The sequence below is a fragment of the Dipodomys merriami genome, unplaced genomic scaffold (genome assembly GCF_024711535.1).
Source record: "Dipodomys merriami isolate MVZ:Mamm:240054 unplaced genomic scaffold, mDipMer1.0.p SCAF_17, whole genome shotgun sequence".
In the NCBI taxonomy this organism is placed as follows: domain Eukaryota; kingdom Metazoa; phylum Chordata; class Mammalia; order Rodentia; family Heteromyidae; genus Dipodomys; species Dipodomys merriami.
In genome coordinates, this window is record NW_027203048.1 from 4,758,927 (window position 1) to 4,774,933 (window position 16,007).

The 16,007-nt window shown below is 35.8% G+C and overlaps 1 protein-coding gene across 2 annotated transcripts; it reads left to right on the forward strand.

Moving 5' to 3' along the window:
- Positions 1-5,257: 5,257 nt before the first annotated feature.
- On the forward strand, positions 5,258-13,694 carry Tdrd15 (tudor domain containing 15). Of its 2 annotated transcripts, none has more exons than XM_070025071.1 (2): positions 5,258-9,724; positions 13,588-13,694. In XM_070025071.1, the coding sequence occupies exons 1-2, from the start codon at positions 5,404-5,406 to the stop codon at positions 13,617-13,619; spliced, it is 4,353 nt and encodes a 1,450-aa protein (XP_069881172.1). In that variant the 5' UTR covers positions 5,258-5,403; the 3' UTR covers positions 13,620-13,694. The 2 variants fall into 2 exon arrangements, with proteins under 2 accessions (XP_069881172.1, XP_069881173.1); XM_070025072.1 differs by having other exon boundaries at positions 13,591-13,694.
- Positions 13,695-16,007: the final 2,313 nt, after the last annotated feature.

Sequence of the window (16,007 nt, forward strand, 5' to 3'; positions counted from 1 at the left end):
TTGGATCTAGATCATCGTAAATTTATGTCTTAAAATGATAATGTTCATTAGTTGTCTAAAACAATTGTCAGACATTTATTTTGTTCTGCATTTACTCTGAATTATAGTTGGTCTTTGGGTATATACTCAGGGGCTTAATCATGACACACAGAATGTTCTTGATCCTATTGAGGAGGCATTGCTGTGGTAGGAGGTAGATTGACATCTACAGAGTTGTTTATTCTTTTTACCTGTTTAATAAATTTTTTCCGTATTAAAGTTCTTTGGTGAGCATCGCATGGTGAGCATCCACAAACCTCTCCTCAGACTTCTTTGTAATTTATCTTCCTGTCTTTCTCCTTCAGAGCCCCTGCATTCCTACTGAATATTGTGGCTCAAGCTGTAATCCTACTTGGGAGGCAGAGATCCGAGCATTATGATTTAAAGCCAGCCTGGATATAAAAAAGGTTGAGAGAGTCTATTCAACCAAAGGTTGGGTATGCTTGCTATACATAGAGACATAGAGAAGGCTCAAGGAAGAAGATTATATCTCAGCATGTCCCAGATATCAAGACCGTACCTTGAAAATAACCAACTTGAGAAGAGGCTAGTGGCATGGCTCAAGTGATAGAGAACCTTACCTAGCAAGCAGAGGGTCCCAAGTCAAATACTCATTACCACAAAAATAAAAGCAAAACCATCAAAACAAACAATCTGAACTCCTGTGTCTTGGAGTAAACATTAAATGTCATTAATTTGCATATATCTTTATCGAAATCAATTTCTTCTTCCATCAGTGTAGATGTTTATCTACTGTAAAGATTTCTTCTAATTCTCAGGCAAGGCCTCTCTTGGTACTGCCTCCTAATGGATTGCAGGATATCACTTTATTAAGTTGAGAGCAATGAACAAACCAATCTCAGACTTTCCACCTCTGATATGATGTCCCCTCCCTCACCCCAAATAGGCCAGTTGTATTCTTTAAAGGGGGAATAGTCGCAATATGAAGGAGAAAATTTCTGACTGAATAATCTGTTCATAAAACTTCCTCAGGCTTTTGTATTTTCTAGGGCTTAAGCTGTGTTTAATAGTCACAAATTAATAAAAGAGTCCTTCCAGACTCATCTGTTTATTTTTAATACCTGATAAAGTATAGCATAGTTCCTGAATGATTTATGTATTTTTTTCCTTTTCCATTTACAGAGGTGAATGGCCAAAAAAGTGTAGTTGAATACCAGAAGACAGTTTTGGGTGAATCAAAACCCCTTTTAACAACTATTTAAACATATTTTTAAATGATTTAAAAGAGAAGTCACAGGAAAGCTGAAGAAAGGTCTAGGTGTCTAGTGTTAGAGCCTATGGGGTGCTTGGTTTTGCCATGAGGGAATGAATTACAGGTTTAGAAAGCAGAATTAAGTGAAGACCTGTGACTACATAGTTAAGGCTTAAGAAAGCCTTTTATGTCCAGAAGCTTTTTGCTTTTTCCAAATTAAGCTCTTAGGGTATTGCATATTGATTTTATTTCTAGAGACTCTAGGATCAAGTAAGTATAGCCAAGGATCTCTCTAGATGGTCATGACACCAAATTAATTGCTGAGGAGGAAATAAAGCCATACCCAGATATCCTGAAATCTTATCTTTTCCTAGGTTTTAAGTATTCTGTTTCCGTTTGTGGATTGAGTCTTAAGACTAAGAATCTTGTTCTGTTATTTGATCTTTTTTTCTGGGATAACTCTTATACTTTGGGAAGATATTATATTCCTGTCTTCCATGCTTCTTGTTCAGCCTTTTATCCATTTTCCCTGAGGTTTTGGATGTTCTGTTGAAATTTTCTTCTATTTATCTTTATTTGGGGCTTACTTTCCCTCATTATGCTTTTATATATCTCATGATTGTGCAGGTCTTCCTAATCTCAGTTGTTAGCTGCCTTTGTCATATAAAATATATATAATCCTCCTTTGATGTTTCTGAGAATAAGAATCAGATCTTTGGAAAAAGATTTTTTACTATTTCTTGCAATGTATTTTTTCCCTAGTGGAAAAAAATGGTTCCTTATAAGTGGCTCCTTTCTGTTTTCCCTATGACCCATCATCCTTTCTATCTAATCCTTATAAAAGAGAAGCTGATGATTCTCAACTGTTGATTCAGTCAAGGAGGAGTTGAGCTTCATTTTATCATAGTAGGTAGCAAGTTGTGTCTGAAATTGGTGTGAAACAATAGTCAGATATTCATGGCTATGACAAAATATCTGACATAAGTAACCTGAAAATAGAAAGCATTTATTTTCATTCACAGTTTTGAAGGTTACAATTTGTGGTCAGCTATTGTTTCTGGACATCTGGTGAGGTAGAAAATCATAAGGAAAAGGCCTGATAGAGGACAATTACTTACCTCATGCCTGCCTGCTGGCAGAAAGGAGAAAAAGAACTATGGCATGCATCTTTTTAATCGTTGATGAAGTCGAAGTCCTCATGATCTATTTACCTCTCTTAACCACACACCAAACCTGCAATAGATCATCAGCCATTTTTAGATTCCTTTGATCTGGAGGTTAGCATAGAAACAAATCAAAGGAGTGTCTTTTTTTTTCTTGTGAAAATACCATACAGAGGGCTTACAATTACATGGGCAAGGTAATGAGTACATTTCTTATCAAGCATGGTTGCCTCCTCCTTTGTTTCCCCTTCCCATCCCTTCCTGTGTCCCCCCTTCCCCCTCCCCCGCTCACGCCAAAGTTTTAAAATTTGTTTTTTGATATAACATCTTGTACATCTCATTGTTGCAATGGGTGATCTGTCACACAAGACCTGGATTATACCTAACTTGCTTCAGTGTCTTTCCCATCTTTGCTTCCTTTACTGCTACCCAGTCCTTTCCCTATTGTTCACAATCAAAGAAGTACCCTGGGGTTGCCTAATGATGCTGCTAGGGTCTAAATATTCCTAATTAACACTGGGCAGAGAATGCAAACTGTGTGTTCCCTTGTTGGTTGGTGTGCCACCTGCTCTTGTTTCTTTTCATTTACCCCATTGAATTATGAATTTTTCTGAGAAGTTCACCTAAAAAAAGGTCCTTAGTGAGCCTATTTAGCTTCTTCTATAATTCCACATGTAACACTCAGTAGAAATTTGTTTAGGTTTTTGGGAAATAAAGGTTATTCCTATTATTCATACCGGTACACACACACACACACACACACACACACACACACACACACACACACACACACACACACACACACACACACACACACACACACACACACACACACACACACACACACACACCTTGTTATTTCAATAAAATTGTCTAACATATAGAAAGCAGTGAACATAATATTGTTTATCTTACCAATGTCTTGTGTAGTGTACACAGTTTTCATGAACATGTTTACTTTGATGGAAACAGTTATTTTAAAAATGTATACACAAAATTTATATAACATTAATTATGTTTAGTTTTACCATCCATCTGTTCCAGAAGTTAATTATTGTTTATTTTCCTTTTTAGAAAATGGATTCTACATCGTTCTTACCAACATTTTTAGATGTGGACGTGACAGTATCACATATTGAATGTATTCCTAAGGATATTCTGGTGAAATTTCAAGGCAGCTATAACAGTGAATGTCAGTTTGACTACCACATATTGCAGAAGGAAATACAGCATATTTCAAAACTGAAAAATAATGTGGACATTGATGAATTTTGTTTGGTGGAAGAAAGAGTAACTGGAGAATGGCACAGAGGAAGAGTTGTGGAAAAGGAAAACCAACTCTATAAGGTACTCCTCATAGATCGTGGTGAAGAGCTGAGAGTTGATAGTACTCATGTTGCTTCAGCCTGTGAAAATTTATTTGAGCTACCACCACGGGTAGTGTGTGGTTATTTTGCTAACATCCTTCCAGTTGGGGACAAGTGGTCTCCTAAGGCTTTGAATTATTTCAAATCACTAGTAGGAGTACAACTGAAAGGTTATGTACAAGGTATTTTGCCTCTGCAAATGCTGCTTCTTGAAGTGCCAAAAATTATATCTGGGGCCCTTGAATTACAATTAGGAAGATTTATTGATGGAGATTCATTTCATCTTATTGTAGAAATGTTAAAAGGATACCATAAAAAAATGCCAGACTTACTACAGCATAAAGGACCTGTATTGTCACTAAGTAATAACAGTTCTTTACTCGACATCCAACATGTTCTAGATAATTTAGAGCCATCTTTGTCAGTAGGAAGTTTTGAAAGTATAAAGGTATCATCTGCATTGAGCCCAGGTAAATTTTATTGTCAGTTAATTAAATGGATCCCAGAGCTAGAAAACTTGACAGTGTGTATGAATTTGCATTACGATATCATCAGTAAAGACACTAATCCCACATGTGATAATTTTGGACTACTCTGTGTTGCTAAACGGAGAAATGGACAGTGGCATAGGGGAATTCTTCAGAAGCTCCTGCCCAATAATCACATAAAAATTTGGTTTATGGATTATGGCAGTACTGAGGCTGTACCCTCTATTCTTGTAAAGAAACTGAAACAGGATTTTATTTTAGTACCATTGTTTTCATTTCCGTGTTCTCTAACATATTTACACAGTCCAGACAGAGATGCTAGAAAACTTCAACTGAATGTATTCAAGAAAGCCTTATTAGGACAGATTGTATATGCACACATTGATTCTTTCAGTAAGGATGAGCATTTGTATTACGTGACATTACAAACTCAGGAATCTTCAATTAATTCTGAGAGTCTGCTGAAGACTGTAGGCACACAAGCATGTTGCTCAGCGTCTGATTCAGAAATCTCCAACATCTTGAATGAGACAAGTGTTTCTGTCGTAAACAGCTTTGCAGTTGATGGTGTTATTGGAAATGATGAGCAGCTGATAGATTGTCTAGATAAAAATGACATTTTAAAAGTAGGCCTTCCTATTGAAACTGTTGAAATTGAGATAGAAGCAGCCTACATAGCTTTTGTTGCATATGTCCTAAATCCATCAAATTTCTGGGTACGCCTTAATAACTATCAGAATGATTTTCAACATATAATGAAAAACATAAACAAGTATTATGGTCTGTGTGAAAATGATGAGTTGGTTTTAAGAAATCCTGAACCTGGATTATTCTGTTGTGCCCGATATAGCAAGGACAGATGTTTCTACCGAGCTGTCATCACTGAAGTTAATGGTCATAAGATTACTGTTTATTTTTTGGATTATGGAAATACTGATTCCGTCCCATTTTTTGATGTAAAAATTTTGCTTCCTGAGTTCTGTGAGCTTCCTGCCTTAGCTGTGTGCTGTTCACATGCACATCTATTTCCTGTGGAAGATTTATGGGTAAAGGCGGCAGTTGATTATTTTAAAAGAATTGTTTTGAACAAAGCAATTTTGCTCCAGGTTATAGCAAAGAAAGACGACAAGTACATGGTGAATATTCAGAGTCTTGAAGACTCAGAAAATATTGATGTCATCTCTCTTATGTTACAAGCCGGATATGCAGAATACTGGGACGTGGAACCAGAGTGTTTCCCAAAGTCTGTCAGCACATGTTCAGTGTTACATTCAAAACCCAAAAACAAAGTTAACATTAAAAAAGTCCTATCTTCTCTTCTTGAAAAACCTAAACCTACAAACTACCCATCAAAGAAGCTGGAAGAAAATCACTCATCTTTGCACAAGTTCCCAAGTTTAAAAAGTCCTTTTCCCTTGATCACTCCTGCCTTATCACAGCATTATAAAGAATGTATGTTTAAGCCAGGAACAGTTCTTGAGGTCAAATGTTCTTATTATTATGGCCCACTTGACTTTTCATGCCAGCTCCAATGTAAGTTAGAAGAATTAAAATTTCTAATGGAACAAATTCAAGATTATTATAGCACTCATTCTGACCCCTATGAGACTGGGCAGATTGCTTGTGTTGCTAAGTATTCCAAAGATGGGAAGTGGTATAGAGCTGCTGTTTTGAGTCATGTATCAAAAAAAGAAGCTGACATAGTATTTGTTGACTATGGTTATCAAGGTAGAGTTTTAATTAAAGATCTCTGTGCTATTAATCCACGTTTTCTTTATTTGGAAGCCCAAGCCTTCAGATGTTGTCTTAACCATTCAATGGAGCCCACAAGTTGTAAATTATTTGATTGGACAAAAGAAGCATACAGAGACTTCGGAAATTTCATTTCTTTATCTAGAGGGTTATTGACTTGTTTCATATATGCCCTAGTTCTTATTCATCCTAACTGTTTATATAATTTGGTGGATTTACAATCATCATTTCCTAGTGCAAAAATATTCAAAATTAATTATGGCTCCACACCATATAGCATGCTATCAAAGCCTCTCCCATTATCAGTTACTTTTTATAGCTACTATTATTCTTCTTTTAATATAAAAGTTGGAAGTGAAGAAGAGGTATATATATCTCATGTATATAGTCCCCAAAATTTTTATTGCCAGCTTAGTAGAAATAGTAAAGATCTAGAGATGCTAGAGAAAAAAATTGCAGAGTTGATTAGCCTCAAAAATTGTCCAAAGTATGATTCTGTTCAAATGAGATTGTGCATCTCAAAATATGTAGGAGATGGTCTCTCATATAGAGCTTTAGCAAAACCAACAGATTCATCATCTGACCTTCTTGTTTATTTTGTGGACTTTGGAAATAATCAATTAGTAGAAAAAAACATGTTGAGGGCCATTTCTAATCAGTTTCCAGAGTTACTGTTTACACCAATGCAAGCTATTCAATGTTTCTTGTCAGATCTTAGAGATACAGATATCCCAGCAGAGATCAGTAGCTGGTTTGAAGATAATGTTTTGGGGAAACGACTAAAAGCTGTAATATCATCCAAGGAATCAGATGGCCAGTTTGGTGTAGAATTATATGATGAGTATCAACATATAAATCAGACAATTAAAATGTTACTTAATGCTTATGGAAAACAACATCCTGACCCAGCACAGTGTGTGAAAGAGAGCAGTAAGTTAAGTGAGAACAAGAGACTTGCTTCTTCTTTGAACAGCAAAATAGAAAAAACTCATCACCGTAATATGATAAATAAATCCAATCCAGTAACAAGTCACAAAAATCAAATGGATCAGTTAATGCATTCCAAAAGTATATATGCCAGCCTTGGGAATCCACCTCTTCGTTATAAAATCGAGCCTGTATCAAAACACAAAGTGAGGAAGTCATTTCATGATAGGCCTAAAATTAAAGGTGCAAAACCCATCTCTGGCTCAGTCCATGTTCCTGAGGAAAATGATGTGGGCCCAAAGGCAGGAAAGGTCTTATCATTGTCATTTAACAGAGGTTTAAATCCAGCAGCCTCCAAAAGCCCATGTAAGTTCCTGAGACCACAGATCAAAGACCTTCCTCAGCTCCATGTTCCCTTGGATGCCCAGGTTAAAGGGTATATTTCCAATATCAGTCATCCCGCAAGTTTCCATATTCAGCTTACTGAGAATGAAAATGTCATCACCAGACTTGAAGATGCTCTGAATGGAAGAAGAGCAGATCGAGTGAAGAAGCCGTGCCTGAAGGAACCTCTGGTGGGTGATCTTGTAATTGTAGAATACTCTGGCGACAGTGCCATTTACAGGGCGGTTATTAAGAAAATTTTGCCAAGGAATTCTTTTGAAGTAGAACTTTTTGACTATGGTCATACTGCAGTAATGAACATAGCTAATATTTATGAAATCACAAGAGAATTCTTAACTGTTCCTCAGCAAGGAATCCATTCTTTTCTTAGTGGAGTGAAGTGGCATGAGTCTGAGGAGATATGGGATGGTGAAACTGTGGGTTATTTTGCCTCCAGAATAGGGCACAGAATAGTTTCTTGTGAGTTTTTGAGGAAATGTGGTCACAAATGGGAGGTAAATATAATTTGTGATGGGAAATGTGTCACTAATGAACTACTGAAATGGACAGCCTGCTCAAAACTACAGAAGACAGTATCACAGGCCCCTCGTGTTCACTCTCAGAAGGTTAGCGCTACTGATGATCATGCTGTGAAAGCCCCATCAAACCATTATGGAAGTTCTTTGCTCCTTCAGCCATCCTGCCAACAACTGGTTAAAATTCCTTCTGAAATGTTTAAGCCTGGCCAGCTTGAAAAAGCTGAAGTACTTTATGTTTCCAAGAGTGGCAGATTTTATGTAAAGTTATCCAAAAATAATAAAATTTTATCTGACTTAACAGGGTTAATTACTAAAGAAGAAAAGCAGCCCTCTTTCTTATCAAGGGAGGACATTGAAAAAGGCTTAGAATGCTTGGTGAAGTCTAACAAAACTTACAAGTGGTACCGATCCAAAGTAGAAAAGAAATGTGTTGATGAGAAAGTGCTTGTTTTCTTAGTAGATCATGGTAGGTATGAAGTGGTGCCTTTAAGCAATACCAAGGTACTTAGCAATGAAATCAGAAATATTCCAAGACAAGCTGTGCCTTGTAAGTGGATTTGGTTTGAAAATTCCAGAAAGATGCCATTTCCATTCACTTTGTGCTTATTTGCTCACTTGGAAGTCAACATCCTTTTCCTGAAATACTTGGACCCTGCTTGGGAAGTTGAAATTTTGGTAAATGGCATATTACTTATGGAGTATTTAAGGCTGAATATAGTTCAAGTTAGAGAAAGCCAAGGTCAGTCTTCAGGAGGTATTATCAAAGCCCAATCACAGACTCTCTTGTCGCCTTGCACACTAAGGTCATTTCCTCGAGCACCATTCCTGGATGGTAGGCGGTACTCTGGGATTGCCACTGCTGTCTGTGATCCTTGGGACTTCAGTGTTCAGTTTGAAGATTCCTTTGATGCAATGAAACATGTCTTTATGTTGCTTTCAGATCTTCCAGATACCTTACAAACTCTACCCAAAGAGCTTCTAATTCCTGGTTCGAGTTGTTTGTTCAAATATGAATCGGAAGATCAATGGAACAGAGCAGAGATCTCTGGAGTCTCTTCTGGGCGTTTGCTTCTTGTGTTGATTGACTATGGATTTTCTCTTTATATACCTTATTCAGATATACATAATCTTAAAGTTGCTCCAGAGGAGCTTTTGAATTTGCCAAGGCTAAGTTACCCATGCTTCTTGGATGGCGTTGTGCCTGCTGCAGGGGAACACTGGAATGAAGAAGTCACAAGTTTCTTTCAGGAATTTCTAAGCAAACAAGGCTTGGTTTTTCAGCTTAGGGAGTGTGGCTCTGAAACAAAGCTGAAGGTAGATGTGCTTCAGGAGAAAAGCAGTTTGGCAGATATATTAGTTGCAGCTAGGCTTGCAATGTATTCTAAGGCTTCAGCTCATCTTGGAGCTACCATGACTGAATCTACTAAGATCCAATACAAACCTCAGATGAAGCCTATTTGCCCATTGTTGGGTCAGAATTGTCACAAAGAAGATAAAAATTGTAGCGGTAAGACACAAAAGCTGAAAAAGATACCTACTAAGAGGAAAGATGTCTTTAAGAGCATCTTAAGTAGAAGGCATACTAGCAAAAAGTTGCATTCTAGAAATTTAACATTGAGAAATAAAGTTGATAGTAGGAACCATAATGGCCAAGGAATCATTATATCTGATACATGTGAAGCAGATTCATTCTGGGAACTGCCTAATCACTTGAAGAATAACATCCGCCATTTTGAAAACCATTTTGAAAAAGCATCCTCTGAAGGCTTACAGAAAAATAACACAATGGACTTAAAACCTGGAATAAAAGCATTGGATATTAGTGCAGACATTCTTTCAAGAAACTCAAAAGGCAAGTAGCTATTTTCTTAAAATATTTTTATCAGCATAAAGTAGTTTCATTGGTATTTACAAAGTACACAGAATGTACTTTGATCAGATTTATCTCATGGCTATGCAATAGCCATTTTCAAGAGTCGTTTCTGTAGATTCTGATTTTGATTTTCTGTTTTTCATATGCTGAAGTTGTCCAAATTAGAAATGTCATATTGCAAGAAAGCTTACTAGAAAATTTGAATAAGTAGATAAACTAGGAGTGATCATTTGGATGCTGTTTTATGATTTTTACCTTTTTCTTCTTCTTATTGGCAGAATTGGGATTTGAACTTAGAGCCGTATGCTCTACCCATTGTGTCCCACCTCTAGTCTGTATTCTTTTTGAATATTGAACTTTTCAGAATGTTGTGGAGGATTTTAACCACACACATGTGCACACGCTCATGATGGTTTACAAATAGTTCTGACTTTCACAACATTTTTGAGGTCCCTAGACTTCAGGTAGATAAGTCTTGATATGATTAGTTAGCTTCCTGGATTCATTCTGAAGAATCAATTTTCCATTACATGAAATATATCTGTTGTTTTTTTTTCCAGTATGCTGCTAGCATATTGCTCAGCTAGTTAAAATTTATAAACTATAGCTTAGTTTCTGTTAGACATCAAACTTATCTAAAATATTGTTAAAACATTTACATTTTATATACGGTAGGATTGTCTGATTCTGCTTATGTGTATATTAATTTATTGTATGGATTCATTCCTGTGGATTTTGTAGGCTATGTTCTTTTTAATGATTGCTTGTTCTGATTTCATAAATAATGTTTGTTTCATATTATAACTAGAAATATAACAGACTTTACTCTGTGAAGTGTGAAGATGTCATGTTTTTATTGATGTAGTGCTAGAAAGTGTTTTACTTTAATTCTTATTTATGTTTTTATAGGGAACTGATAAATATTTTAAAACTTTCTCTTGTTTCTTCTAACTTTTGAATCTTTCATCATATAGTAGTGATTATGGTTGTGAGAGAGGCAGCTACTGTGTTTTGAGTGATTGCTATGTTCTGTTCACTATGATGAGAGTGCATTATCACTCATTTAATCCTTACCACATTCTATAAAGTAAGTTGATAGTAAGTGAAACTTATTAATCCCCACTTTGGATTCTTGATCACTTTAGAGAACATGAGAAGGGTAAAGACTCTCAGAGAGCAAAAGTCAACATGGTATTGAAGAATATGGTTTATATTCATGGTCAAATGGGCTTGCCAGTATAAAGCTGAAGAACAATTTAGACTAACCATAGAGGCACAGAAAAGATGGTCTTCAGATGAGGGTACTCATGTAAAACAGCTTGTCTTTTCCTCAAAAAGAAAGCAAGACGGGAGAGACTAATCAAGTATGTACACTTCTCCTTCCAAATGGTACTGCAGGACATTGCCTTGTTCCTGAAAGCCTAAGTAAAGCAGCAGAAAGACCAGGAGTGTTGATCTAGGAGTGGAAAGAAGCATCAGGAATGAGGAAAAAGCGTTCTCCCTCAAGTGTCTTATCACCCCTTTGTTGTTAAGGCTCAGTGAAATTAACTCTCTTTGTCTAAGAATATAAAGGTGTTAAGTAAGGAACTGAAGATTACCTCAGATATCTCTGTTTGCTTTTATTCTCCTGACTTTAAAAGAGTAGTTAGATTACTTGAGGAGAAGAATATAAACTCTTTTGTCCTTTCTGATCTCTTAGTGCTCTTAGCACACAATGAATCACTAAATGACTTCAAGTAGTAGTAGCTATTGTAAAAGCAGCCAGAGAACAAATTATTAAATTATATTTCCAAAACTAAAAAAAAGTCCCACTCCAGGAAATAACTTTGAGACAACCATAAGAAGCATAATCTTGGGGACTACAAGTATATTCATATACTTGCTACATAGCTTTTAAACAAAGCACGCCCCTCAAAAACAAACCAAAACTAGGTTAATTTTGTTTACTACCTAGCTCCTATGACCTATACAGTTCTTCCAAGGGCAATTGATGTCTCTCCTGTTGCTATCAGTATTGCCCACAAATATGGATTCTAGAACAGAATGACTTCAGTTGTTTCTTTTGGTTGAAGACACCAAATCTCAAAACTTTTCTTGCCTATTAATCATTAAGTACTGAAAAAGAGCCCTACACAGTCTCAACTTTGGCTTTGGATTGTAATAAACAAAGGAAACTTGGAAAAAAAATTTCTGATGCCAGAATCTCTCTTGAAAAGACTTTCTTTTAATGGATCAGGGGCTATAGCATTGTCATGGGGATTTGCAAGTTCCTTGGTTAATTCTCATATACAGCCAGCCAGAACTGAGAACTGCAGCCCCAGAGCGTACCATGGGGATCTCTCTGAATTATTGTGCAAGAGGAAGTATGTAAGAAAACCCTTAATCTATCACTAACGAATTTGGAATTTGCTTATGTAAAAGTTTACTTACTTAAAATCTGCCACAGGAATTCTATGCCAAACTTAATTCAGAGTAAATACACTAGTAAAACTATCATCATGTGAGAAATGGCCTACCCATTTAAAGATGTTTTTTTCAGTTCTGGTCAAGTATTGTTCCATGGGCAGAAAAAATTGCCTTATGTTTAGGATAGAGGCTGCTTACTTTTTCCTAGTTTCAGTGTACTTTTGCATTCACTATTTAAATATTCAAGGTAAGTGATTTTATTTTTAATCTTTTCTTTTTTTAAATTTTTATTCTTTATTGTAATTGTAAAGGTGATGTACAGAGAGATTAGAGTTATATAAGTCAGGTAATGAGTACATTTCTTTTTGGTCTCTTGCCTGCATACTTGTTCTTGCCTGGGTATTTTTTCAATAGATAACTATGAAAAAAACCATAATAACCCTTCAGGGTGAAAAAGTCCACAGAAGAATCTGGTTATCCTTTGGTAATGAGGTAATGCTTACTGATGGTTTGTGCATAGATTAGATGGCTAGTTGTTCAACTGGAAGACATCTATGAAAGAAATCTGGAATGACATCCGGTTTTAGGGAAGAGATTCATTTGACATTTTACACTTGAGGTTATATATGGAAAATGGCAGACTTAATCTTAAGAATGCACACATGAGTGAGCAGTGCAGATTTGTGAATCATTTGCTTTGGATACTACTTCAGATATGGCCTTGTGTCCCAGTTCCTTGAGGTTGCATAATTACTTCATAAATTGTAAAGCCTTGGGCAAGATTTATAACTTCTCTGTGCCTCTGTCTTTTGTCTATAAAATGAAGATAACAGCAATCACAATCCCATGGGAAAGTTGTGAGGATTAAGTTAAAACATATCCAGGATTTTCAAAAGTACTTGGTGTGCAGTAAGTGCTCACTAACTCTTCAGAATATTTTTAAGTATCCTGATAAAGTTACTGTATTTGTTTTGAAATGTATTTTTGTGAAATAGTTAAAACAAGTTATTGTGTTATTTGATGCAAAGGATTAAATTGAAACAATTTCTGGTAAGGCTATGCAGGAATCTGGAGTTCTTAGGGTGATACATATAATTCACTACAGTGGTTATAGTCATGGTTGGGTTTTTATTCTGAAGACAGGATTAAGTGATAGTCACAGTACTAACTAAATAAAGGATAGGTTGTATTTTTTCTGACTATAACCACTGTACTATCTGATGCGTGGACATATATATATATATTTATATATATCTATATATAAAATGTACATATATTGTTAAATGATCTAGAATTTTAGTTATATATAATTATGCAAGATAACTATAATTTATACCATGTTTTGTTCTTTATTTATGATTTATATTGCAATTTTCAGGAACTTTCAAGTAAACACTTTGAAAATTATAAAACATTCATTTTTCTTTGTTTTTCAGCAGAAGGAGAAGAAAACTCAGATAGCTTATGAATTAGTTTGGAAATAATAAACCTAGAAGACCCTGTAATGCCTACCTTGTTTTAAATGCTCCAGATCTAAAATAAATGTGGTAAGTTAAAGAAATAGACACTAATGGATTATTTCCCTTGGAGACCATGTTAGACCAACTCTGTGATGCTTTACTTTCAGTAAGTTAACTTGGGAAATGTGGTTGACCAACCTAAAGTATCTAGAAAATATTTTGTTTGATCATTTCCTTTTTTTTTTTTTTTTTTTTTTGGTCGGCCGTGGGGCTTGATCTCTGGGCCTGGGCGCTGTCCCTCAGCTCTTCAGCTCAAGGCTAGCGCTCTACCACTTGAGCTACAGCGCCACTTCCGGTTTTCTGGTGGTTTATTGGAGATAGGAGTCTCACGGTCTCTCTTGCCTGGGCTGGCTTTGAACCGCGATCCTCAGATCTCAGCCTCCTGAGTAGCTAGGATTACAGGCGTGAGCCACCAGCGCCCGGCTGATCATTTCCTTTTAAATACATGATTTCAAATACAGTGGCCATTTTACTATTCTGGGGTTTTTAAAAGTGTTTTTTCCTAGTAAAATATTTGTTTCACTTTCTAATTTGTAGAGCAGGATCTGTGGTAATAGTTGTTACCCAGAGAATTAACTATTTTCCCTAGAAAATATGTGCCTATTCATATTTATTAAAAAGGTATAAAAGAGAGGTGAAACCTAATTCCATCCTTCCTATCTGTAGCTCATCCCATGGTATTTTCTTTCTCTTACTTTTATACTTATATCCGTTTTTAATTTGATTTGATATTTTAGGTTGTTAGTTTTTATTATTTTTAAATAACATGCATTAATTTGTACATATTAAAGAGGTTCAGCAAAAATTTCCAGATGTGCATACAGCATGCACTGAGTACATCCATCCTCCGTTATCCCCGGTTTCACCTCATACCCGCCCCACCTCTAGTAATTACTGTCCTATATTTGGGACAACTTAAAAAAATTTTTGTAAAGGTGATGTACAGAGGCGCTACTGTTACACAGGTAAGGTAATGAGTACATTTATATTTCTTTGGGAATAGTGTTACCCCCTCTTTCATTTTTCCCTCCTTCCCACCTCCCTACCCCAAGTTGTAAAATTCATGACATTTAAGAACATGAGATGGGAAGGCCATATTTTGTCATTGCACTTACTTGTGAATTGGAATTTATTTTGCTAGTAAACCTCAATCAAGCATTCAAAGATTGTTTTGATTCCAAAAATAGAAAGTGTATAAATATACTTGAGTCACAGTAAGCCCAATAGTTTGGAAGAACTCAATATTAGGGAATTTAAAGAGTGATTACAAAAGCTTGGAAAATTCCTAAGAAATCAAGTGAAATAAAAATCAGTGTATATGGGCTGGGAAGGTGGCTCAGTGGTAGAGCGCTTGCCTTGCATGCATGAAGCCCTGGGTTAGATTACTCAGCACCACATAAGCAGGAAAAAAAAAGCCGGAAGTGGCACTGTGGCTCAAGTGGTAGAGTGCTAGCCTTGAGCTGAAGAGCTGAGGGACAGCGCCCAGGCCCAGAGTTCAGGCCCCACGACCGGATCAAAAAAAAAATATCAGTGTATCATTATCTGTATGTCTATATTGAACATGTTGATATTGTCATCTTTCTGAGATTGGGAATTAATTTCCAGAAATACTGTTGTTTATAAAAATAATGGGAGTGTAAAGGTGAGTTTTAAGGTTTATTCATTCTAGAAAACTTCATATATGTGTTTATATATTTACATAACAAATTAGTTTCAGACTTGTAGCTATTTTAGAACATCTCTTTTGTTCTAATATGAATTCTCTGAATACTTGTTGTTTTTCCTCCCCTCCCTAACAAAGAAATGAAAGATTGTCATCTTTATGAAGTGTTTCTATAGGAAAATTAATTTACTGTGTATAGCTTCAAGACTATTGAAGAACTGGAGTACTTTCTTGTTTTTGTTGTTTTGGTGCAGAACGTGGTAGAGTTAACAATCGGAATTAACTGAAATGCATTTGAGTGCTAAAGTAAGATTATGTTGTACTATCATTTCTGGGTGGGGAAATACCAGTCTTATCTCATCATGCAGGGTCTCAGCATTTAGGTTTTCAGAGTTCTTTTAAATTTCATCTACATGTTCCAGTATTTTCTTTTATGTTTGTAAATGACAGAATAGGCAAACTAGAAAATTTATTTGTAGCATTTAACTTTTGAATAGTATAAAATGACTTTTAAAAGATGTTCATGTTACTTATTTCCTAATTGATTTTTTTGCCTATTTGACAAAACTAGCTGAAAATATGATTAAAATTAGTTTGCCCTCTTTTAAGATAAATGCTGTTTAATTTAAAAGTTTGTTTTTATTATGAGAATACCATTCAGAGGGGTTACAAT

Bases quoted from the DNA above. Each gene is read 5' to 3' on its own strand.
- Tdrd15 (XM_070025071.1), top strand. From the start codon at position 5,404: ATGGTGAATATTCAGAGTCTTGAAGACTCAGAAAATATTGATGTCATC. The intron at 9,725-13,587 runs GCAAGTAGCTAT...TTTGTTTTTCAG, and splicing joins TCTTTCAAGAAACTCAAAAG to CAGAAGGAGAAGAAAACTCA.